Source organism: Molothrus ater, chromosome 12 (genome assembly GCF_012460135.2).
Source record: "Molothrus ater isolate BHLD 08-10-18 breed brown headed cowbird chromosome 12, BPBGC_Mater_1.1, whole genome shotgun sequence".
Classification (NCBI taxonomy): domain Eukaryota; kingdom Metazoa; phylum Chordata; class Aves; order Passeriformes; family Icteridae; genus Molothrus; species Molothrus ater.
In genome coordinates, this window is record NC_050489.2 from 18,527,936 (window position 1) to 18,553,413 (window position 25,478).

At 51.6% G+C, this 25,478-nt stretch overlaps 2 protein-coding genes across 2 annotated transcripts; both read right to left on the reverse strand.

Annotated features, from left to right (window-relative positions):
- Window positions 1-13,701: 13,701 nt before the first annotated feature.
- Window positions 13,702-14,547, reverse strand: FOXL1 (forkhead box L1). Its single transcript, XM_036390519.1, has one exon. It carries the CDS (start codon window positions 14,545-14,547, stop codon window positions 13,702-13,704), a length of 846 nt encoding a protein of 281 aa, XP_036246412.1.
- Window positions 14,548-22,287: 7,740 nt separating this feature from the next.
- FOXC2 (forkhead box C2) lies at window positions 22,288-24,031 on the reverse strand. Its single transcript, XM_036390354.1, has one exon. The coding sequence runs from the start codon at window positions 23,943-23,945 to the stop codon at window positions 22,440-22,442; it is 1,506 nt and encodes a 501-aa protein (XP_036246247.1). The 5' UTR covers window positions 23,946-24,031; the 3' UTR covers window positions 22,288-22,439.
- Window positions 24,032-25,478: the final 1,447 nt, after the last annotated feature.

The following is a 25,478-nucleotide window of genomic DNA, read 5'->3' on the forward strand; positions in this document are numbered from 1 at the left end:
TAAAAATGCGAACATCAGAGCAGAAGATGGAGGCCAAGAAGGTGGAGAAAGTCTGGACACACCCAGATTCCTCCATCTTGCCCCCTGAACCACCATTCTAAAAACCCCAAAAATCTATTTTTCACCCTGTGATAAATTCACTATCATTCTACTTAAACTTTCGTGGCTTGTAATCCTTCATATAAAGGTTGGTAATTGTTTTTTTTCCAAGGGCTCAATCAAAGGCAGGGGGGTCTTGGGCTCTGTGCCAAGGTCTCCAAGCCCCCTGGGCAGGGGTTCAAGTCCTCCAGGGCAGCCAGAGGAATGTCCTGGGTTCCCACACCAGAGGGGCTGGGGACACGCGTTCCCACCTGCCTGCAGCACCTTGGCAGTGCTGCTTGTCTCAGTATTTACACAGCCTTTAATGCTCCCGATGTCAGCGTGGAGATGTGTTAATAACCCAATTAAACTGCTCACCCAGCTGTACCAAATCCCAGCGCTCGGGGAAGGCCGGCAGGTTCGGCCTTGCAATCCTTGGGCCGCGTCACAGCACGCCAAAGCCACGTCCCTGTGGCTGCCACGTAATCCCACTCGTCCCCACAGGGGTCTTGTGCAGGGTGGAGGCAGTGAAAAGCTAAAATCTAAAGCTGGATGGACACTGAACACCAACAGCACCTCCTGACCATGTCAGGGGGACAGGGACGCATGAGGCCGGCGGGTTCGGCCTTGCAATCCTTGGGCGCAGCAGGCCAAAGCCACGTCCTCGTGGCTGCCACATAAACCCAGCTCGTCCCCACAGGGGTCCTGAGCAGGATGGAGGCAATGAAGAGCTAAAATCTAAAGCTGGATGGGCATTGAACACCACCAGCACTTCCTGACCATGTCAGGAGGATGGGGACATGCAAGGCCATGTGTGAGACATGGCAGAAGGTACTCAGCTCGTGACCTCAGAGGTGAGAAATACCAACTGCCCTTGTGCAAAGGATGGAATTCCCATGGCAAAGGCACTGGGGGATGACAGGAGAGCCCAGCAGCTGCTGGGGAGGGTGCAAGGCAGACGTGGGACCAGAGCTCAGGGCTGCCTGGACTTGCCCATGCAGGGTTGTTGTGTCTCTGCTTCCCATCCACCTCAGGAGGGCAAGAATCTCTCCCTGCCCCACTCCAGTCACTCCTGTGCACTTGTGTTTTGAGCCCCCTAGAAGTGTGGGAGGGGGTAGTGTCCTGTCCCCAGGCTGCTTCTGGACCTTTTTTTCATTTTATTTTATTTGAGTTAATATTTTTGCTGTAGTCAAGGGTAGAGTTTGCTGAGCTGACCCGAGTAAATATCTTATCATGTGTGCAAAGTTATCAGCACAGCAAAGAGGGATTTTTATCCAGCTTGAGGGAATCTTGAGAGCTGGGGAAAAGCATTTTTCTAAAGGGCTATTAAAAAGATTAGTCTGCTGGCTGTTCCTCCACTTCCCTCGAGTGTCCCCCATGAATGTAACCTCCATCCCCTTGTGGGACAAGGTTGGAAGAAAATGGACTGATTTGATGAACCAGGGGGACACATCTGCGTCCAAACTGATCCCACTTTTTGTTTTAATTCTACTTACTTTAGTTGAGAAAATGGAAGAGGAGAAACAAGCACAGCTATCTCCCTCAGTTATCCCCTCCCTCCCTCCACTGCTGAAGGGATCACAAAAGCTCTGTTTTGCAGAGGTGTTTGCTGGAAAGGATCAGCTGTTAATGTCCCTCCGTGGCTGTCACCCTCTGCAGCCTGTGATGTGTCCATATATCCACATAGACAATGGATCCATGTTTATATCTCAACGTATCAACCACAAATATTTGAATATTGTGGTTTGTATTTCCTTTAGATTGATCCAACTTCCTTCTGATCAAAACCTGTAAGCTCAAAACGCCCTCAGCGCTGTCTCCTGAGGTATGAATTTAATATAAACTCCTGCAGGACCAAAGAAATTGAAAATTGTGTTACTTAGTCCCACCAGAAGAAAAAAACCTCCCCTCCCAAGAGACCTTAAGCTTGGATTTAACTGTGGGCATGTTTAATGCCAGCTGGGATCCCCAGAGCTGAAAAACACATCCACAGAGCTGAAATTCACTCAAGAGCTGTTCCAAACTGGGACCAGCTTAAGCCTGTGCTTAAATATTTTCTTGAATCTAAGCCTGAATTAGTGGAAAAGTCATTGTTCCATAGTAGGTTTTTATAGGTCTGTGACTTTGGGGTAGTTTTAGTATTCTCAGTAGTTTTTTTCTTTGGATGGCTTCCTCCACTCATCATTAATATCTGGCGTCAACTGTCTTTCTTTCTCATCCATTCCCAGAGACAAGGAAAAATTTTCCCTTCTTTCCACAGATGTATTTATGTTCCCCATGGAAATTCCTCTCTGTGATATATGAACTATTTTCAGAGAAGTTTAGCAAAGCCTAAATCACAAAGGGGAAGAAAACCTCCTCGACTTGAGTTCATGAGGGGAAAAGTTGGGATTGCAGTGACCTGTAGTGTGAATTTTTTCTTGAGTTTAATTGTTATTTCCATTCAAATCCCTTATATCCTTAGCCATAAATAACACTCCTGAATAATCCTTAATTTTTTGTCCCTGTTTCTGCCTCCCATAAAATTAGGAGGGAATATTTAGGATCTGCCAAGATGACAAAGTGTCCTTTATGGTGGCCGAATGAAAGGAAGAATATAACTTTGGGAGAAAGCAACATGCTTTTCTTCAGAGTAGGATTTCCTCCACAGAGACATCATCACAGACTGTCAGAAGCTGGGCAGCTCTCCAAAGGTTAGAGACAGGGCCAAAACTTACAATTTCTGCTCTGCACAGGGCCAGTTCTGTCTCGGAGATTTTAAAGGCTGTCTGACCACAGCTGTGAAATTCGGAGCTCGCGGATCGTGGCGTTATCTCACCAGCCTGGGCCAGCTCCCAGCCAGGCTGTTCCTAGGGAAACTAGCTGGGAATTGGTTGTAAAACTAGTTGGGAATTGGTTGTAAAACTAGTTGGGAATTGGTTGTAAAACTAGTTGGGAATTTGTTGTAAATCTAGTTGGGAACTGGTTGTAAAACTAGCTGGGAATTGGTTGTAAAACATGGATGGCAGAAAGGACACGGAGAGTCCTGGGAGATGACTCTGCTGCAGCCACCATGGGAAAGCTCAGCTCCACATCCCTCTGCCTCCCTCCCTCCTCTCCCACACCAAACCACTCCAAAGCCACTTCCTACACCACCTCCCTTCAGAGGGAGAGCTGAGTGTGGGCCCTCAGCTGGGTGTGAAGCTCCCAGCTGGGCAGCTGGGTCAGCTCAGAGCTGTTGGGGTGGTGCGGTGTGGGGCAGAACTTGGTGTGAGAGCTGTGTGGGGGCACAGGAAGGAGTGTGGGCTTGGATACGTCACATGTGGAGCTTCTGTGGTCCATAAGGTCATCATCCTCTGGGTTGGACACCCCTCAGGGCTCAGCTCCCACGCCTGCCCAAGCCAGGGAGAGCTGTGCAGAGAGCCCAGGATCTGCTCAGGCCACCCAGGAGGATGTTCTGCTCCCAGAACCCAAAGGTTCCCTCATTAGCTGAGGGTGCAGCTGCCCTGGACAAAATGGGTGGGTGATTCACCTTCAATCCCAAAGCATTCCTTAAGAACAGAAGGAACCTCCTGGAGAGACAACCCTCACTGTGAAAAACTCCACGTTCACATCTCTGTGCCACAGCCCCAGGACTGCAGAATCCACACGGGACTGAGCAGCCACGACCTTGGGTTTGCATCCCAGCACTTTCCAGTGGACACAGAGCAATCCAGGGAGAGCCTGAGCCTGGGAAAGCTCTGCACAGCCCAGCCCAGCTCTCTGGTGGTCGCCCTCTGGGCCACAGAAGAGCTGCTGCTCTTACCCTGGCTGGAGCAACGGCAGCCAGGATTTATGGCTTTTGGATTTTATGGATTTTATGGGCTCCCAGTGCTGCTCCAAGCCCCCAGATGAACACACAGGAACCCCCAGCTCCCTGATCCTGCCCAACCTTAGGAAATCAGAGGAGATGGATTTTCCCTCAGACATCAGAACTGCAGTAGAGTTTGGGAGGCAAACACAGAGCCCCTGGCTCTGAGCCAAGGGAGTAAGCCTGGGATAGGTTTTCTTTCAAGAATTCCAACTCATTCATGTACTTTCTTAATGATCCAAAGTCTTCGAGGAGTTGCCTTTCAGCTTCAGCTCCCTTTCAATATTTGTCATGTGTGTCAGAGTTGATTCTTCACGTTTCCTCTGTAGTTTTAACATTCTCAAGGAGAAACTTCATTCCTTAGACATTCTAAAGATATTTTCCCCCCTATTGGTTTCTCTTTTTTCAATGGAAGAAAAGAAGATCCCTTTTAAAGCAAACAGGGGTGAGAGCAAAGGGAAGCGTGTCTCATTTGGAGCTGCTAACAAGGAAATCTTAACAAATAACTGGAAAAGGCCATGGAATCACTAATTCTTCATATTATTTGGATGGACAAGCAACAATTTATGAGCAGTGACCACTTGTCCACCACTTCTGAGTTCTGGGAAACCCTGAGAGAATGCTGGCCCTGCTGAGGAGCAGGAGTGGGAACAGAAGCCTCCCTTCATCCAGCTTTTCTCACAACCTGCCCCCACCTTTGGAAAGTCAAGGAAAGGCCAAAAGGTCTCTGCTGAGCCACCAGGGTGGAGTGTGACGAGTCCTGTCTTGATGAGAGACTTGACAAGAGCAAGGCAGAGAGGGCAAGGTCGGGAGGCCAACCCAACAAAGCTCGGTAGGTGCCTGCCCAGGCAAAGCCCGAGTGCTGCAAATTAAACACTCAGCAAAGCTTGGCTGCGCCCTGAGAGGCAGAACCCCCTCCAAACACCCTCCCTGGGCTCCAGGGGAGTCACACCAGAAGGAGCTTCCACAGCCAAGAGACACAGGAGAGCACCTGGGGTTCTGGGATGTGGGATGGGATTTTTGTTTTCCCCAGCAACGGAAATCATGTATGGCTGCACTAAGAATTAGATCAGGAGACTTCAAAGGGCTGAATCACATCTCAGTCTGCTCTAGGGCTGGCTCTGCTCAGCCTCAAGCCTTATCAGGCAAGTTTGGCTAGGTAATTGCATTTCACACTCTAAACACAATTCTTTTCCTAATTGTCTATAAACTACGCCTACAGCTTTTTGCCACTTGCTTTTGCCAGCAGCTGACCTGTTGATGCTCAAGCGAAGTAAAATATCTCTGAAATTAGCAAAGAAAATAAAACTGGGCAATCAAAGGCTTCAAGACAGGCAGCAAAGCTGTGCAGAGCAGCAGCTGGGTGCCCTGGTTCAAGCTTTAACTTTGTCTGCTACTATTTACTCTCATTAAATCCAGAGTCGTCTGGCTTCATTTGGTTTGTCAGAAATTTGCTTTAGGATAATTTAGATCAGAGTCACCAGGCTTTCCCCCACCACCACCTTTTTAGGACAGAGGATAATAATAGAGGATTTTTTTTCCATGAAAGTATATGCAATTTCCTCTCTAACCATCCAAAACAAATAATCAGGAGATTTCCCTGTGTTTACAATGGGTCTTTCTACTGACCTTCCCTGCAAAGCACTTTAGGAGAAATCAGTGAAAAATACTCCATGAGAAGTGGGTCACAATTGCTGTTATTGTTACTCAGAAATTATGTAGTGTCTAATCTGAAACCAGACACAACAACTGAGGGCTTCTCTTTGCCCTTTTCATAACAAGCCAATTCTATTTAACAGTAAATACAGTTAAATGAGAATAAATCTGGTTTGCACAGAGAGACATTGCATGTTTATTAATAATCTCTGTGTTTAGTGTTTAGAGCAGTTCCAAATCTGAGCTGTAGCAATATATAAAAACTTTTCTCTTGGCATGGCTGAGTCAGTGTGACTGACTTGGCTCTGCCACTCTTTTTGAACAACCATAATTACATCAGTTTCAAACTGGCTACATGAGCCTCAATTTGGAGCAAAGATGGGCAAAATTGAGGGTAATTCTTTCAGATGTTGTGGGCAAAGAGATTTATTCAGCCCCTGATTTGAGGAGTTTTGACAGATTTCTTTACCTTTTACCTCAGTTTTGGAAAGAAGTGCTGGGGCAGCTTTTAAGTCACATCAATGGGTTTGGGAGTTCTTGCTGTGAATCCTCAGCACAAGGAAACCAGGGATGCCTCACCTGCAGTGCCAAGAACAGGTTGTAAGGAAAATAAAAGCAGCCTTTTGGGAGAGTGTAGAGAGGACAGTTTAGGCAAAGGTTGCATTTTCTGCAAGTGAAATTCCACCTCCCCTAATTCCCTAAACCACAGATTTTATCCAGCCCCTCCACATATAACCAAAGGGTGATTTCACCAAAGCTTGAGCCCCACGTGGTTGGGAGTTCCAGCCTTCTGGTTTTGTGGCTTGGCAGATTCTGGAGATAATTTTGATGGCCAGCTCAGAGCAGGAACTGGGCTGTTGTGTGATGAGTGTTGATGGAGGTGAATCTACACAAAGTGCCCTGCCCAGCTTTGTGTGATGAGTAAGGATGGAAAGAGATCCCTGGGAACAAGAACCCTCACCTCTGAGCTTTGGGGATGTGATTGTGAAATGTTCATAATCATCACCCAGGTCCTGCCAGGAGCTGTGGGTCCATACTGTCCTCAGGACTCAGATCCTGTCATGGAAATGAGGGAGTGCTCCTGTTGAGCTCCAAAACCACAGTTTGAGGCTCTTGGCGTGGCTGATCCTCAGTGCCTGCTCCTTCATGGGAGTCTCACTCCTGTGGAGCTGTTAATGAGACAGGGACCAAAAAAAGAGAGATTGCAGCATCATAGAATGGTTTGAGTTGGAAGAGACCCTAAAAATCATCTCATTCACCCTCTGCCATGGACAGGGACACCTTCCACTGTCCCAAATGGCTCCAAGCCCCATCCAGCCTGGCCTTGGACACTTCCAGGAATCCAGGGGCAGCCACCTGTGCCAGGGCCTCACAAAGAAGAATTTCTTCCTGGTATCCAATGCAAGCCTCTTCTTTTCCATTGTGAAGCCATTCCCCCTTGTCCTGTCACTCCAGTTCCTGATGAAGGATCCCACTCCAGCTTCCTCATAGCCTTTGCAGATACTGGGAGGTGCTGTGAGATGTCCACACAATTTTCTCTTCTCCAAGCTGAGCAGTCCCATCTTTCTCAGCCTGTCTTCACAGAGGAGATGCTTTAGTCCCCTTATCAACTTTGTGGCCTCATCTGGACTTTTCCCAACAGCCCCATGTTCTTCTACTGGGGGCACCAGGGCAGGGTATAAGGTGGGGTCTCACAGGAGCAGAGCAGAGGAGCAGAATCCCCTCGCCTGGCCTGTTCTCAGGTTGGTTTTCAGGTGGAACAGGGAAGGGAGCTCTCCTCCATTTAATTCTCTGCAGGACTACCATGACCACCCAATCCAACCCTGCACAGCTCAGGCGTACAGAGAAAGGCACAACAAGAAGTGAGAGAAAGTAGAGATGACAAAAGCCAACTTTTCCTATTTTATCTGTTTACCTTTAGGGAGGTGGATGCTTTCTGGTGCCCAGTCCTCACTCCTGGTTGGGTTTCTGCTGTGCTGAGGGATGGGTGCAGCAGCAGCTGGGACACGGGGCAGGACAGCACCAGCTTCTGCAGGGGATGAAGAGCTCCTTACACACTGTGAGATCCCAAATCCATCACATGGAGCCTAATGAGGGGGCTGAGCCAGGCCAAATACAACTGTTTAACAGTTTATTTTAACCATCCAATGAGAGCAAAACAACTTAAAGGATTCATGCTGCCAACAATCTTTTCCTTTTTTTTCTCTTCTTCCCCTCCTTGCATGGCATTTGTTAGAAATCAGGATTTTTCTTAACTAAATGTCTTGTGGTCTCCTTAGCTTTGTTTCTTAACAGGGTTGTCTTTATGTTAGTTTTCTTTGGCTTCCCAATAGAAGAGTAACAGATTTCTTTTGAAGTTTTTATTGATGAATGAGCTCCTATAAATAACTCTCTGTGGCAGCAGCTTGATCTCAGAGTTTACTCTGGAATAATAGTAGCAATGGGAATGGAGGAAATTTATGGCAGCATGACATGAAATAGTTTAATGGGCTTCATACTGTTTAACTTAATCTTTACAGATGTAAAAACAGAAATACAATTATTGTAACAACTATTATTACATATTGCTCTTCTAAGGAAAACAGAAACTCAGTAAGCAATTGGAGATAGGTAGTGAAGAATTAGGGGGTCCAGCTCACCGTGGATTTGGGAATTACTGGGTTGGGCCAGTGGATTTGCAAAGGCTCATCTGGAGAGCTCTGGGAAGGATGGGTCTTGCAGGTAGGATTTGGCACTGCCACTGAAAGCTGAAATACAGGATGGAGGTGCTGGAAGCTGCTGGAACCAGTGGAAGTGGTGGAGCTCTGACTTTGGAAGGAGAAGAAATCAACCCTGTGCTTTGTTCCACGGCCCCTTATTCCACCTGTGTGCTTGGGGAGGAGCTGATCCCAAACCCACCAAAGGCAATGGGGGTGCTTGGACACATCCCTTGTGCCCTGCAGCCCCATGAGGGGCACAGCTGGAATCCTCCCACTCCAGGAGCAGAAACATCCCACTCACAGCAACCAAAAGATGGGAAGGATGGAGGGAGATCATCAAAAGTCACCTGATCAAAGAGAATTTAACTGTTTGTCACACGTCTGCTCATCACAGGTTTGCTCAGATCTCTCAGACAATGTCACTTGAGGCAAAGGTGACCCAGATGTGCCTCTTTAAGCTGTGGAAGCTTAGGAAAGTGAAAATTTTCTGTCTAAAAAAAAAACATAAAAATTTTCATAAATTTCTTCATAAAAATTTTCTGTCTAAATATCCAATCCAGAGGCCAGCTGGCATTTCACCCAGCCCAGCATCCAGCTGGGGGATGTTTGAACCAATGTGCAAGAGGTGGGTGTAAAATCCAGTATCAGAATTCCTAGGAAAGGTCACAAGACCTAATCCAAACCTGAGATTTGGCTCGTGCCCAAGCCCAGCTCCATTTGCTTCTCAGTGCTTTGCAAAGAGCTTGGGTAAATATTGAAACATGTTGGTGCTCTGCGTAATTTCTGTAAGAAAAAAAGCTGACAGCTTTTGTTTCCTTCTTGAGGGAGCATTATTTGAAACCAAACTGCTTTGGTGAAAATGATCAGCATTGTGCATTTCCAACTGTCTGTTCAGTGGGAAATTTGTATCCTCCAATCCACAGAAATCGCCCGTGCGAGAAAGAGCTCACAAATTCTCCCTCGATTTCCAAAAATGTGGGAAAGTTTATTTATTTCTCCATGCATTCCTGATTCGCAATGTGCTCTCTAAAAATGTCCCTAAGATTTAGGCTAACCGAGCTCATGCTAAATTTAGCAACTATATTTTAAATAAACATTCTTTACGCTTTGCTGAGCTGGCTTTGAAGCTGGCTTAAAACAAATGGTGCTCGCATGAACACGAGCAATGTTTGACTTTGGCCTAAGAGAACATCTGAATAAGTAATAATGTATTATTCACTGTAATCCGAAAATGAGATTTTAGAGGTCTCACTCAGTCAATTTAGGAGAGATTCCTGTGAGGGATAGCCTGGATTATTTCTGGAAGGGTCCGTTCTGTTCTCTGTGACCACACACAACTTCCTTTTGGTGTCTTGTTAGACACTGAAGCTGCGAGGCTCAGGGAAATCAGCTGTGACTTAGCACGCACTGCATTTGAGGAATCTGGCCCATTTTAAAGCACTTAATGATTTGTCTGGATAAAGCACTAAAAATATACTGTGGGGAGCAATTATGCAATGTCCAGACTGATGGATTGCATAACCTCATAGACCTTTTCCATCTGTAACTTCTCTCATTCTGTGATCTTGTCTTCTTGGTCTTTCACTTCAAATCAAATATGTGATCTGTTTAATATCCTGAATGCTGTCTCCTGGGAGATCTCTTCTCTGGCTATGTGGGGCTATGAATCAAGTGAGGAAGCAGATCCTTCTTCCCTTTTTTGCTTTGGGAATTGACTGCTCCTCACACCAGGCTTAGGAGCAGCCAGCAGGAAGCCAGCGGGTTTTGATGTGGAAAGGGATGGTCCCTCCTTTGTGTGTTTTCTGTGGTAAGGAATGGACAGAGAATTAACTTTTAAAATGGGGGAAGGAGAAGAGGCTACAGAGTCCCTCAGATGTATGGAACCTTGGAATCAGGCATGGACAGCCACACCTTGAGTGACAAACCCTGAAAGCGGCTTCTACACATGCTTAAATACTTGATTATATTTTATCCATGCTATGAGACCAACTTTAGGAGAACACACACTGAGCCTATTTAAAGACTGGAAGCCCCATTTATGAGGAATTAAACTCCGGAATTATTTTAATATGCCCAACTTTCAGTTCCCCTCATAGGAAACTCACGCTTGGAGCAAAGCCCCTCTGGGAACCAAACTCCTCTGTGATCTCCCTCCTCCTAGGAGTTAAAATTGGCTGCAGAGCTGGGAGAGGAGAAACCTTTGCTGGGTTGGGAGAGGTCATTCCTCTGCAGAGGAAGGGGAAGGCATCTCCATCGCCCACACAGGCAGTGTGCTGTTTATCCTGCATCCCAGGCTGCTTCCACTTCTCCCCACTATTCCACACTGGTGTTTATAGCCAGCCCTGAGAGGTTGGGAAAGCCAGGAGGAGGAAGATAGCAGGGATGAGTGAAATGCTGGGTGGCAGTTCTGTGCTTGGCAGCTGGTTTTGTGCCTTGTGAAGCAGGTGTGAAACCACTGGCACCGATTCCTTGCAGCTCCTCAGGTCCTTGATGATTCCCTGGCACCAAAATCCACGTGGATATGGAGAGGATTAAAGGATGCTCAGCCCCATGCAAAGGGCAGGAATTGGTGAATTGACTGCACACTCATTGCTCTGCTGTTGTTTTTACTGTGTGTTTTTATTTTATGTTTTTACTGTATGTTTTTATTGTACCATGACTTCTCCCCTCTCTATAAACAGATGACGTGCAGAAGCCGTGTGTGGTTACTCATCCAGCCTGCTGGCAATAAGACCCTTTTTCTTGGTATTTATCTCCTGTTACAGCACTGGCCTGATCCCAATTAATTCCAAATTGCCCCTCAGAACTGCTCACCGGGTTCTGAGCTCATTGGAGTTAGTGTCACTTTTGTGCAGAGCATGTTAAGTTTACTAATTTCACTCCCTCGAGCAAAACCAAAATCAAGCTCAATGTGGCTTTTAAAGGCTGCAGCTGCACTTGGTCCCACTCCACTCCACCAAAACAGAAATAAGATCAAATGTCAAAGCAAAGCTTCACAAAGAAACAAATTCCCATTGCGTAGAAAAAGCTGGGTCTCCAAAAAAAAAAGTGTCTGTGATAAAAATATACATCGTGTATTAAACTGAGACTCACTTTTTTCACCACTAAAAAACTGCTCTTGTGCAGAAAGGGCTCAGACAGGGAGAGGTCCCACGTGTGTGAGTAGGAAAGGAATAAAAGCCCTGTTTGCAGGTCCAAAAAGGTATTTTGGGGCTGGAATAGGAGCTGAGAGGTGACAAAACTGGGGGTCACAGCTGGGAGGCCAAGTCAGGAGAAAGGGAAACAGAGGAGCTGAAGACAGGTTAAAAGTGGTGACTGAGAGCATGAATATCCAATTTTGGGGGGTGAAACCTTTCCATGGGCCTGGCTGTGGGGACAGCAGGGATGCAGGGTCCCTCCCTGTGGGAAGGGCTCGATGGAGACCCATCAAACAATTCCTGGGACGGAGCATCAGCCTCCCACCCCAGCCCGAGCCCAAATCACCACACAGGGGGTGCAGGGGGGATCTGAGGGCTCTGCTGGGCTCATTTTCCTCCTCCTGCAGCCTCCTGTGGGTGATGCCAGTGCCAGCCTGGAATGGAACCTCCTGGCCAGGTGACCCCTTCTGTACCTGGCACCTGTCCCTAATGCCACACAGGGCCAGGAGTGGCACACAGGGACATTGAACCCTCTCAGCACTCAGCCAGCGCTGGGAATTATGCTGGGGACTGAGCAGTGACACCTTCACAACCTTTTGCAAGTGTTTCTTCGCTTTCTCATTCAGTGCCAGAACTTTAAACAACTCAATAGACATTCAAACAGCAGCTGCCAGAAATAGGAAGTTAATAAAATAAAGTCTATCTTGCAAATCTGATTTAAAAAAATAAAATATATTTTTATTGTCTTTCTATTGAGAAGCTCCAGCTCAGCCAATCCAGAGATCTGCCTGTGAGCATCCGTTTTTTTGGGAAGCTAAATAACAATTCTCACCTTTTGGAGATTTCCTGTCCTTCCCCACGTGAGAGCTCTTTGTCTTGGGCTGAAATGAGCAACCCTGGTCCAAACATCAAGGAATTGATGCCAACCTTCCTCTGCAAAAACTGAACCAAAACTCACCTGAAACCCCCACATTTTCAATATCCAGGTGCTCATTTAAGAGCAAGCTTTGCTTTTGAGACGGGGAGGGATGAAAGAAGGGGAAGAGAAGGAGGAACAATCATTTGGGGAAAGATTTCATCAGTTTCAAGGAACAGGCAATTTCCCAGGAGCTTATTTGTAGCCTCTTCCATTTCTTTGGGGCCCATCATGTCAGCAGCAGGCCCCACTCCTCCATCCTCCAGCACAAGCCAAGAGGTGTTTCACATCACACCAGCCACAATCCTGGACAAAAATACCTTTATTGGATATAGGTTTAGTTTCATAATGAAAATTGAGAATATAATTTTTTTCCCCAAAAGGGCATTTATCCACGAATATACAAAAAGCCTCTATTTACGGCAAACAAAAATACAAAATATTCCTTATTTCTTGCAGTGTGTCAGGATTCTTCCTTCTTTACAAAAAAACTTTAGAAACATTGCTGATGTCTCTTTTTATCTTTTTTTCTGGTATTTCTCCTGGCCTCCACAACCCTGCCTCAGTCGTTTTTGGTCAGAAGAAACCAATCCCAGTAAGAGTTGGAACAAGACAAATTTTCGTGTTTGCACATCCATCCCCTTTTTTTGGCCACATCCGTGAGCAGAAGCTCTGTGGGGATACTCCAAAGGACCAGTGCTGAGCAGGAAACCAGTTCCACCCCATGCTGGGTCAAAGCAAGCAGGAATATTCAGGATGAGCCTGGATTGCTTGGTCTGCCATGAGTTCAGCTCCAGTTACCCACTGGGAGGACTGGGCCAGTGGAGAATATCAGGAATTATCATGTGCCTGTGGGTATTGATGGCAAAATTACGGGTATTATTAATACCTGTGAGTATTAACAATGGCAAAACAAAATGATGGCAAAACAAATCTCAGCCTCCTCCCCCCGGTATGGGGCTTGGCTTTCAAAGGAAAAATAAAAGAAAACAGAGACCTGAAGGGCTCGGGGGGGAAACCTGCTCTGAGGAACCTGAGGGATGCAAAGACTAAAGGTGCAGAGCAAAGCCCACGGGGCTTGGGGCCAGCGTGGGGCTGCCTCTGCCTCCACCGCCCACGGGAGCACAAAGCCGCTTTTTACCTTCCAAAGTCGCTCTGGCAGGGGGTGGGAGGCACCCGCCCAAAGAGAGTCCGCAGCAAAACGCGCCTTGAAAATGCCCTGAAATCCTGAGTCACCTTTAAAACATCGCTTTGGGGCGGGGGGGGGGGGATTTTTTAGGTCTTTACCCGCGTGGTGAGGTCTGAGTCCGATCTCCCCCTCCCACCGCGCCCCCCGCAGCAGCGCTCGGGGCTGGGGGCGCGTTGATTGCAGGGGAAGGGGGGCAGCTACTGGAAATTAAACACCGCCTCGGAGAAGGGCAGCGGGAAGCAGGAGAGGAAGGGGATGCCGATGTGGTAAAGCCTCCCGTGCACCTGGGAGTCGAGCATGAGCGAAGCGTTGAGGGCCGGCCCGAAGGCGCCGCCGGCCACCAGCGATCCGCCGCGGCAGCCGCCGGGGCTGGCCCGGGCCGCCTTGGGCGCTGCCCCGGGCGGCGGCGGCCGCAGCCCCTGGGCCAGGATGCTCTCGATGCTGAAGCTGCGGCCCCGGGGAACGCTCTTGTGCGGCGGGGCGGCGGCGGGGGGCACCGGGGCCGGGGGACAAGGCGCTGTCCCCTCAGCCGGCCGCGGCACCGCCGCGTCCCCCTTGGCCCGCTTGGGCTCGACGGGGCGGGCGGGCGGCCCCGGCTGCTCGGTGCCCTTGGTGTCCGGCGGGTTCGCGGCTTTGGGCTTCCTCTTCCTGCGGCGGTAGTTGCCGTTCTCGAACATGTCCAGGCAGCGCGGGTCCAGGGTCCAGTAGCTGCCCTTGCCGGGCCGGCCCTTCTCGCGGGGCACCTTGACGAAGCAATCGTTGAGAGAGAGGTTGTGGCGGATGCTGTTCTGCCAGCCCTGCTTGTTGTCGTGGTAGAAGGGGAAGCGGTCCATGATGAACTGGTAGATGCCGCTCAGGGTCACCTTCTGCTCCGGAGCCTCTTTGATGGCCATGGCGATGAGGGCGATGTAGCTGTAGGGGGGTTTCTGAGGGGGGTCCTGCCGGGACATCGCTCCCCCGGGGGTGAAGCCGAGAGCGGCGGGCAGGTAAACCATGGACGGGCTGCCCAGGGGGGACAGGTGGCTGCCGTAGATGTGGCTCATCGCAGCTCCGCGTCTTCCCCCTCGGAGCCGAGCGAAGCAGGAACGTGGGACGAGTCCACCGGGGAGCTGCTTGTGCGAGCTCAGCTCCCAGCCCTGCCTGAAGGAGCTCGCTCTGCCTCTGTCCCTGCTTCATAGCTCTTAAAAAAAAAAAAAAAAAAAAAAAGGGGGAGGAAAAAAAAAAAGTTAAATAATTGTTGTAAGTTTGCTATTATATGTTGACTTAGCGCTGGAAAATAAATTGTCTCTGATAAACAGTCGTTTGTGTTCTCAGCCCACCCACATTAATTAAAATTTCATTGCTACAAAACTCCGAGCTCTCTCCACGTGTCTCTCTGGTACCAGCCAATGGTCTCCGGGTTATTCCTTCATTTGTTTATAGAATTAGTCTGTTGATAAGTCTGCCCACCCAAGTCGAATCAAGCTGTGTTTATTTGGAAAAATTTCCGGGCACCCAATATATAAACGCACTGATCTGATGTTTGAAATATCACGTCCACCCTTTGACGCTGTAAGCACACACAGCAGAGCAGGATGTTCACTGCTGGAGCTGGGGAGCAGCGGGCAGGGATCCCCGCAGCCAAACTGGGGCGTTCAACAACACAAAAATTCAAAAAAAAAAAAAAATTCAAAAAAATTGAAGAAAGGAAGAGAAGGGGGCGGATGAGGGGAGGAGGCAGAGCTGCGATGGAGAGGAAGGAAGAGGGAAGGGGGGGGATCAGGTGTGGAGGGGTCCTTGGCACCTCCCGCTCCCGGGTTTCCACCCCGAGGAGACCCCGGGGAGGGCGAAGGGGGACCCCCGGTGCAGCCCCCTGGCAGCAGGGGCAGACTGCAGCAAGAGGGGAATTTGGCAGGCCCGGGGAGGAGGGTCAGTATTTGTGAATGCGGGCCTGTTGCTTTATATTATGTACTTTCCTGTTTATAACAAGGAGGGGGATTATAACAACTTTACAAGTGCACACAGCTGGCCGGTGCTTACATTAGGAATTTGTGATGCTCTTTTTCTGTATAAACGTCCAGGTTTGGGGCTGTGTTTTCTGTTGTCGGATTTTTTTCTTTCTTTTTTTTTTTTTTTAATTTACTGACGTAACAGCTTTAATCCGAGGCCCCGAGGGATTCCGATGCAGTTGGAGGTGTCGCCTGTGTCCCCAGTCCCCCCGCGGGTTTAGACCTGTCCTGTGGAGCATCTTTTCTCCGAGGGAGGGAAGAAGAGGCTTGAGGGGGACCCTTTTCTCCTTCAAAGAGAAACATCCCAACAGCACAGCAGCTCCCACGGGCGTGCTGCGATTCTTACCTGGCAGGGGAGGAGGTAAAAGCCGAGCTCCGGCTGTCCCCCAGCACCGCCCTGCCCTGGCCATGCCATCCCCGCATTTCCCTGCAAGTTCCGCTTCACCCGGGGGGGGTTTCTGGCCCAGCGTCGCTCCCCTGTCAGGAGAAGGATTTTTCATCCCCCGGCTAAAACCCAGCGCGATGCTGTGAAGCTCCGGATGGGTCCTGAAAGCTGCAAATCGCCAGGAGAGCCTGGGAAACGCAGCCGGGGTGCGCGGGGAGGCGGCTTCTCGGGCAGGGGTGTGAGGGGTCTCCCCTCTCACTGGCTGAGCCCACGCGTGGGAGGAGGGGAATTCACCCCTCTAACACCGCCCTCGCCCGTAACTCCGCATCCCTCCCGCGCCCTGCGCACCCCCGGCAGCTGCAGCACCCACCCGCCGTGCCAAAAGCGCAATAAAGCCCCAAAGAAATAAAGAGAGAGGTGAAAGGAGGGATTTGGGGAGCAGCACCCACGCCCGGGCAGCCTCCCCGCCCCTGGAGCATCCTCACCAGGGAGGGATGGGATGGGATGGGATGGAGCCGAGCACGGCTGCTCTGAGCCGCCCCGAGCATCCTCAGAGCAGCGGCCGAGGGTCTCCCCCCCTCACCCTCCTCCTCCTCCTCTCCCCACCTCGGGGAGTCCCCCGCTCCTTGAGCCACTCCAGGCACGGATTAGCAGAACAATAAATACTCGCGTGTAGGGCAGGAACAGTCCCAGGGCTCCCGCTCTCTCCCCGAGCTCCCTCCCCCAGCCAAATTCTCGCTTCCTCCCTTGTTTTCCCCTCTTGGCGGTGGGAAATCCTTGGAGGCGGGGATGCGGCTTTTCCCTCCGTTCCTTTTTCCCAGCTCTGTGTTATCCCTGTTATCCCTTTCCTGCCGGCAGGCATCGCTGGAGCTCTTCAGCCGCGTTATGCGCACAGGATCAGCCTCCGAGAGGGAAAAGAGACAGAGGGGGTTTCTCGGTGCTGTTGGTTCCGTCGCTCTTTCCCCAAACTGAAAAAAAAAAAACCAAACAAAAAAAAAAAAAAAAAACACCAAAGAGAAAAAAAAAAAAAACCACCAAAACAAATAAACAACCCGGCGATGGAGGCGCTCCTGGATGGGTTTCCCCGTTTCCCCTCCTCTCTCCAGCTGACGAGCCCCTTTTAAAGCAGCAGCGAGGAGAGGTCCCGCCCGGAGCCCCCGGCGGGAGCAGGGCGCGAATGAGCTCTCCCCGTTCCTGCTGCATCCCGGGAAACGGGGGGAAAAGGGTAGAAATCAGGGATTCCCAATCCTGCTGCACCTAAGGATTGGGGGAGCAGGGGTGGAAATCAGGGATTCCCAGTCTCGAGGGGAAGAAGGGGTTGAATTAAAGCTCCCCTTTACTGCTGCATCCCGGGAAACAGGGGGGGAAAGGGTGGAAATCAGGGATTCCCAATCTTGCATCCCAGTCTTGAGGGGAAGAAGGGTGTGAATTGGAGCTCTCGTTTTCTGATCCATGCTGGGAAATGAGGGAAAGGGGGTGTAAATCAGTGACCACCATTCCCGATCCATGCCGGGAAATGGGGAAGAGGGGGTGTAAATCAGTGATCACCATTCCTGATCCATGCCGGGAAATGGGGAAGAGGGGGTGTAAATCAGTGATCACCCATTCCTGATCCATGACGGGAAATGGGGGGAGCAGGCCAAAAATCAGATGTCCCCACTCCTTCTGCATCACAACTTTGGGAGCAACAAGGGCTGTAAATCAGCGATCCCCACTCCTGCATTAGTCCTGCCCGGGGGTAATGGGGGTGTAAAACCGAGATCCCTATTCCTGCTTCATTGCGGGAAATGGGGGAAGGAGGGGTGTAAAACCGAGGTCCCTATGTCTGCTGCATCGGCGGAAATGGGGGAAGGAGGGGTGTGAAACCGAGGTTCCTATTCCTGCTTCATTGCGGGAAATGGAGGAAGAGAGGGATGTAAACCAGAGCTCCCCATTCCTGTTGCATCCCAGGGTGTGGGGAGCAGGGCAAAAAACAGTGATCCCCTCTCCTGCCCCATCCCGGCCTGGAGGGGAGCAGGAATGTGAATTTGAGCTCCTCATTCCTGCCGCATCCCGGCCTGGAGGGCAGGGGGACGTGAACCAGAGCTCCCCATTCCCGCTGTATCCCGGCATGGATAGGAGAGGGAATGTAAATCCGTGCTCCCCATTCCCGCCGTATCCCGGCATGGAGGGGAGCGGGATGTGAATTTGAGCTCCCCATTCCCGCTGTATCCCAGCATGGAGGGGAGCGGGATGTGAGTTTGAGCTCCCCATTCCCGCTGGATCCCGGCATGGAGGGGAGCGGGATGTGAGTTTGAGCTCCCCATTCCCGCTGGATCCCGGCATGGAGGGGAGCGGGAAGTGAGTTTGAGCTCCCCATTCCCGCTGTATCCCGGCATGGAGGGGAGCGGGATGTGAACCAGAGCTCCCCATTCCCGCTGGATCCCGGCATGGAGGGGAGCGGGATGTGAGTTTGAGCTCCCCATTCCCGCTGGATCCCGGCATGGAGGGGAGCGGGATGTGAGTTTGAGCTCCCCATTCCCGCTGGATCCCGGCCGGTCTCCTCAGGGATGCTCTCCCCGCTGGCGCTGCCCGCCCCTCGCCCCTCGCCCCTCGGCCCTGGCCCAGCACAGAACGCGATCGCTCGGTGCCGCCCCGGGATCAGGGATGCATTTCCTCTCTCCCGGCCTTCCAGTGCCCGCTATGGATTTTCTGCGAAATCCCTTCGGAAATGGCAGAGGAGCTCGTGGCTTTCCCCAAAAACCGCTCGCCCGAGCTCCAGGGAAGGTGGGAGTGCTCGGGAGGGACGAGGCAGCTCTGCTGGGCCGTGTGGGGCATTCCTGGGGGGAATGTGTTCCACCCGGGGCCTGGAGCACCAGGGAAACACTGCCTGGGCTGGGCTGTGAGGACGAGGTGGAAAACTGCTGGCTCTTCTGCCCAGGACCGAAACTGGCTGGGGTTTGGAACAGGTTTGCAAACCCGGTGGTGAATGGTAATAGAATAAAAAAAAATTAGGAAACACATCCACCATCCTCATCCTCTTCCCGGTGCCTCCCTGAGCCCCAGCCCGGGGCTGCGGGCCGCCAGCAGCATCAGCAGTGCCGGGGCCAGCCTGGCTCCCCTGACCTGCGGGACAGGGGCTGTGGGGGCGTTGTGCTGCTCCTTCGGGGGCTGCAACACAAATCTGGTCATGGCTGCCTTCAAAAGTTACCCTGGGCCTTCCTCCTTCCTTCATTCTTCCTTCCTTCCCCTCTGCTCCGGCCAGGCTGGAGTCACCTGTCGCGACAGATTCGGATCGAGATCCCTATCGCAGCTTTTAAACAGAGCCATCAAAGGATCCTCTCGCCTCTCCTGTGACACCAGCCCAGCCCAAAAGGCTTTCCTGTGACACCAGGACACCCGAAAAGGCTCTCATGAGACACCAGCCCACCCCACTGTGAAACCAGCCCACCCCAAAAGGCTCTCCTGTGAAACCAGCCCACCCCACTGCGACACCAGCCCACTTTAAAAGGCCCTCCAGAAACACCAGCCCACCCCAAAGGGCTCTCATGAGACACAATCCCACCCCAAAGGGCTCTCATGAGACACAATCCCACCCCAAAGGGCTCCCCTTTGACACCAGCCCACCCCAAAGGGCTCCCCTATGACACAATCCCACCCCAAAGGGCTCTCATGAGACACAATCCCACCCCAAAGGGCTCTCATGAGACACAATCCCACCCCAAAGGGCTCCCCTATGACACAATCCCACCCCAAAGGGCTCCCCTATGACACAATCCCACCCCAAAGGGCTCTCATGAGACACAATCCCACCCCAAAGGGCTCTCATGAGACACAATCCCACCCCAAAGGGCTCCCCTATGACACAATCCCACCCCAAAGGGCTCCCCGTGGGGTGTTTGGGGTGACAGGGGACGGGGCCCATGGGACAGGAGGGGACACAGCAAGGGGACGATGCTCACAGCCCCGCAGGAGCTCTCCAGAGGGGACGGGAGCGGCACAGATCCCGTGAGGGAGCGTCCTGCGGGGTGAGGTGGGGAAAGGAACACCAAAAACAGGAGTTCTGGGGGAAAAAGGGATGCCAGGAACTGTCCAGCAGCAGAGCCCTGGGGGTGTCCCTGATCCCGGTGCCGAATCCCATCCCTGCCTGAGGAAAAGGGTCCCCAAATTCCCAGCACCAGGCTGGGAAGATGTGGGAGCATCCCGGGATTGCTCCACGCGGGTGGGAAAAGCCACAGCAGGGGCCTGACCTCAGCCACCTCCCCCCTCAGCGACCCCGGCACCCACGCAGGAAAAAAATCCCACGGGAAGATGGTCTGGACCAGGGGAGAATTCTTTCCCAATTCGTATTTTTTTTTCCCCCCTTTTCCTCTTATTTATTTTCGTTTCACCGTTTTGCTCCCTTGATTTTCCTATATTTTAATCCTTTATAATCTGTATTTTCTCTTATTAAGAAAGCACTTTGACTTTTGTTTCATAAAAAAATAATAAAAAAGAAGAAAATAGAAAATTAGATTAAAAACACCCTCCGAGAGCTAGGGAAAACGGCGGGGAGGTTTTTTTACAAGAATGTTCCTTAAAATACAGATCAAGTAAGGTTCAGACATTTTTTTCTCATTTAAATCGAGAGTTTCGCTGCTTTTTGCCAGCTTTCAAGCGCAGGCGAAATTCAACCGGTCAAAACCAATTTAGATCATCGATTTTAACAGCCTGACGTGGGTAAAACTCCTCCCAAACCCAAAAAAGGGGTTTTAGGGGCACTGGGGGGCTGCGAGAGGTGGGATGGGGCACGGTTGGGATTTTTGGCTGCATGGATGTGATTTTACAGCTGGGAAAGGAGCCTGGCTCCAGAAATCTGGGCTTGAAAAGTTCCAAAGACCTCCTAAACTCGGCTTTAGGCTTTGCCGGCATTCCCAGGCTCTCGGGATTGCTAAATCCGGCGCTTTGCCCTGGATTAAAAAAAAAACAAAAAAAACTTGAACAGGTTAAAAGATGATTTGGGAAAAGCCAGAATAGCTGGCAGCGCCCGGCCTTGCGAACAGGAGCTTCAATAAATGAAAAAAAAAAAAAAAAATAAAGTTAAAATCAGCCAATTCTTCAACCAAGAGAGGATTTCAAACCCGAAACGATTCTCGAGTGAACTTTCCACCTTTCTAAGACTCCGCAGCGAGGCCGGGTTGAAAGGATCGCTCTGACTCCCAGGCGCTCGGGATTCCTTTCAAGAAAACCAAATAAATAAAGAAATGAAATGGGATTTTTTTAGGGGGGGGGTGGGTGTTTGCTGCCTTGGGAAGAGGCGGCTCCGGCCGTGCGAGGGCCGCGCTCGCAAGGACGGGGCGAGAGGAGCAGAAATTCCCCTCCCTGCGCCTCCTGTTTTCCTGTTTTCCCCATGGCAGGCCTGGGAAAACTCCCGAAATTTCAACCCTGGCAGGGATTTGGGATTGAGGGGGCTCAGCCCCGCTGTGGTTTTCCTTCCTCACCCTCCCCAGCTGCACAATTCCGGCTCTTCACGCGAATTCAACCTTGTCTCCAAGAAAGAAACCTCCAGGAAAATCAGTTTTTGTTTTAAAAACAAACCACTGCCACGTTTTCTGCGTGAAGGAAGGGAAAAAAAAAAAAAAAAACCAAAACCTGTTAAAAAATCCCCGGTTTATACACAGAGAAGCGGCAGACTTGGAGCAGAAAAAACCAGCATGGATTTATTTTAAGGTAAGTACAACAATTAGGACCACATAAGACAAACGAACTTGGAAGCAGGTTAAAGCAAATAGTCCTTAGGAATGGTAAAGGTGAAATCTATTATACAAAACATCACACGTCGTAAATAATAATAAAAAAGTATCAGATACTTTGTCTATTTTTTTTTCCTTTAAAAAAAAAAATCCACCAGCAAAAAATAAATTATTTCCTCGTCTTGCGAAAAGAACAGCTCTAAAACGAAAGAAAATCTATTGCATAATTGTACACAGAAGAAGAAAAAGAAGAAATCACTTGTCATGAATTTGGAAGTTAGGAACCGTTGGGCGAGACAAAAATAATCCAGTGAACTCAACTTTAAATATTATATTAATGGCTCTGAAAATCAGCCTGATTAGAAATCCACATATTTTTTACAGCACAACAGAGAACTCAAAAAATACCCAGGACATATATTTATATATATATTTATAAACTTTTTTTTTCCTTTTAAAACGTATAAATGGTTGTTGTGATATTGGTCCATAACTTATTTTTCTGAGTCCCCCTATACTTTAGCATATAAAATTTGCCACTTTTAGATAGACATATATATATATACTTTTTTTCACCTTTTTCTTGTCTTTCTTTTTTTTTTTTTTTTCTTTTTCAAATGAGAGATCCCCCTTTTTTTTTTTTTTTTTTCCCCAAGTAAAATCTACTTGTCCGGAATTTAAGAAAAGCTTTTTGGGATCTTCAAACTCTGTGGCCACAAAGTCCACGGGGAAGCTGTCAGATTTATTTTTATTGCCGTGGGTTTATTTCTCCCGATTTTTAAAAAATAATTATTATTAATAATTATAATTTTTTTTTTTAATGGGCCTAAGCGGGGTTTACTGGCGGCTACTCAGTACTTAGTGCAGTCGTAGGAGTAGGGGGCGGCGTGGCGATATAGGGAGGGCGCGGATCTGTAGGGGATCTGACAGGCGGAGTTGCTGCTCACCTGGTGCTCGCTCAGCGCCGCGCTCTCCATCCCCAGCCGGTGCGACGTGAACATTTCCCGCACGTTGGGAAAAGTCTGCTGCTGAGAGCCGAACGTGTGCCCGGACAGGTGGCTCAGCTCAGCGCCGTGGTTCAGGTACCAAGAAGCCGCAGGCTGTCCCCCCGCTGCTGCTGCTGCTGCCGCCGCCGCCCCTCCGCTTCCTCCTCCTCCTCCTCCTCCTCCGTGGGGATGCCCGGTGCCCAGCGCTCCGTCCTGCCCCGCGGGCAGGCTCAGCGTGCCCAGCGGCGACGGGGCGCCGGTGGGATGCTCGGCCAGCCCGTCCTCCATGGGAGCGCACATGTGCGCGGTTCTGTCGCCGCTGTAGAGGCTCATGGCCCGCATGCTGCAGTGGTAGCTCCCACTAGTGTCCAGCGCCTGGCCGCAGGCCGCGCCGTACCCCGACGGCTGCCCCGCGGGGTAGCCCAGCGCCAGCCCGCCGCCCGTCCTGCCCGAGGCGGCACTCACCGGGCTCAGCTCGCCCGCGGGGGAAGTCCGCAGGGTCATGATGCTCTCCACGCTGAAGCCCGGCAGCCCGTTACCGGCAGGGTGATGCTCGGGCAGCGCCGCGTCCGGAGAGGCGGCGGCGGCGGGCGGCGAGGCGGCGCTGCGGGGGCTGTCCCGCACGGCCCCGCCGCTGGCCGGGCTCAGCGTCTCCACCTTGGTGATCACGGGCAGCTCGGGAGAGGCCGTCTCGCTCTTGATCACCACCTTCTTCTCGGAGGCCGGCGCCGAGGCGGAGGAAGAGGAAGAGGAGGAGGAGGCTTCCTTGGGGAGGTCGGCGCCGGGCAGCCCGGGGGGCTTGGGCTGCTCCTTCAGCAGCCGCTCCCGGGCCTCCTCCTTCTCCTTGGACACGTCCTTCTTCTTGAAGCGTCTCCGGCGGCGCAGGAAGCTGCCGTTCTCGAACATGTTGTAGGAGTCGGGGTCCAGGGTCCAGTAGCTGCCCTTGCCCGGCTTCTTGTCGTCGCGGGGCACCTTGACGAAGCACTCGTTGAGCGAGAGGTTGTGGCGGATGCTGTTCTGCCAGCCCTGCTTGTTCTCTCGGTAGAAAGGGAAGCGGTCCATGATGAACTGGTAAATCCCATTGAGCGTGATCTTCTTGTCGGGGGCGTTCTGGATGGCCATGGTGATGAGGGCGATGTAGCTGTAAGGTGGCTTCACCAGGTCCTTGGGGGCGGTGGGTTGGTGCGGGTGGTAGGGGCCGTAGGAGCGCCCCATGCCCGCCGCGTACTGCTCGGCGTGGCCCGAATAGACGCTCATGGGGTTGCCCATGCCGCCGTAGGTCCCGGCAGCCCGGTAGTAATTCTGCTCGCTTAAATACGGCACCACTCCCAAAGCGTTGGGGTCCGAGACGGAGTAGCGAGCCTGCATCATGGAGAGGGGCTGCCCGCGGGCGCGGAGGAGAGGAGGAAGAGGAGGACGGTGGAAGGGCCTCACCCCCGTCCGGGACCCCTCCGCGGAGAAGGGAGAGAGGGAGAGAGCGGGAGAGAAAGAGAGAGAGAGTCTCGGAGCCGAGCTAAATCCCAGCGTGTCCTCTAGCAGCGGCACCGCAGCGGCATCCTCCGGGTCGCCGGGGGCAGGGTGGTCTCTGGCGGCCTCTCCCTCCCTCTGTATGACTGTGATTCTGCTACACACGCCTACGGCCCGCGGCGGGCGCTGCTGCGGGGAGCTGGGCTGATGGTGGGGGGGGGCTGTTCTCGCAGGAAAAGGGAATTTAAAAAAAAAAAAAAGGCAAGAAAAAAAACAAACAAAAAAAAAGCCTGAATAATAACAAAAAAAAAAACTTGAAAAAATTTAAAAGGAAAAAGACGAAAAAGCAGCCTTGCGGAAAGCCCAGTCCTTGTCACAAGAGCGGCCCAAAGCGTTGCGGAGCCCCCGGAGGGGTGCGGGAGCCGCCGCCGCCGAGTTCCCTCCCGGCCGCGCTGCGCAGCTTCAAAACCGCCCCGCGCCGCCGCCGCGCTTTTACTGCCCGCCGGCCCCGCCCCCCGCCGCGGCCGCCAGCCAATGGCAGCGCGCGGCGCCGCGGCCGCAGCCAATGGGAGCGCGGGACGCGGCGGCGCTGCCGGGCCGGGCCGGGCCCCGCTCCGGCACCCCCGGCACCCTCGGCCCCAGCCCCGCTCCGGCACCCCCGGGCCCTCCGTGCGGGGTTTGGCGGTTCTGCCCCAAAAGCAGCCCCGAGCCGTCCCGGGGATGTGCCCGCTGCCCGCTACCCGCTGCCCGCGCCGTGCTAACGGCGGGGTTTGTCAGCGCTGAGTGCGGGCAGGTTGATGGCGGTGTCGCGGTGTCCCCGTGTCCCGGTGCCCGGCGGGGTGTGCGGTCACGGTTTTAAATGTGTTTCTATGGAATTCATCCGGAGAGGCCGCCGGGTGCTCGCGCGGCGGCGGCGACATCGCGGCTCGGCCCCGGCGGTGCCGTCGTTGCGCGTTCAGAGGTTGCTCTGCCGCTTTGGGGGAGTTTGGGGATATTTTGTTATTCTAGAAAATACCCAACAAACCCGACAAAAAGCAGCAAGCGCATTTAAGTGCCTATAATTTATTTTCGTTCCGGGCATTGAGGTGGATTTTCTTGTGGCTGTGAAATCCGCCCCTCTGCCTTGTCCCTAATGAGTTCATTAGAGGCAATCAGAGCGGGACAATTAGGGACGCATGGTGACCAAGTGTAAACTCAAGTGTTGGGGGAAACTGCTGCGAATTGTTCTGTTCCACCCGGGAGAAGAGTGGATCCGCCGGGCGAAGGAACCGAGGTGGGAAACCAGCGATTTCCCCGCTCCGCAGGAGAAAAAAGAAATTAAAAATCAGAATACATCTATAATCAAAAATAACGCTGCAAAATCGATTCGAGCCCGAAAAGACCGAGATAAGGTCAAAATAAATTTGCTGTCACTCCGCTCGGGCTCCTTCCCGCCGC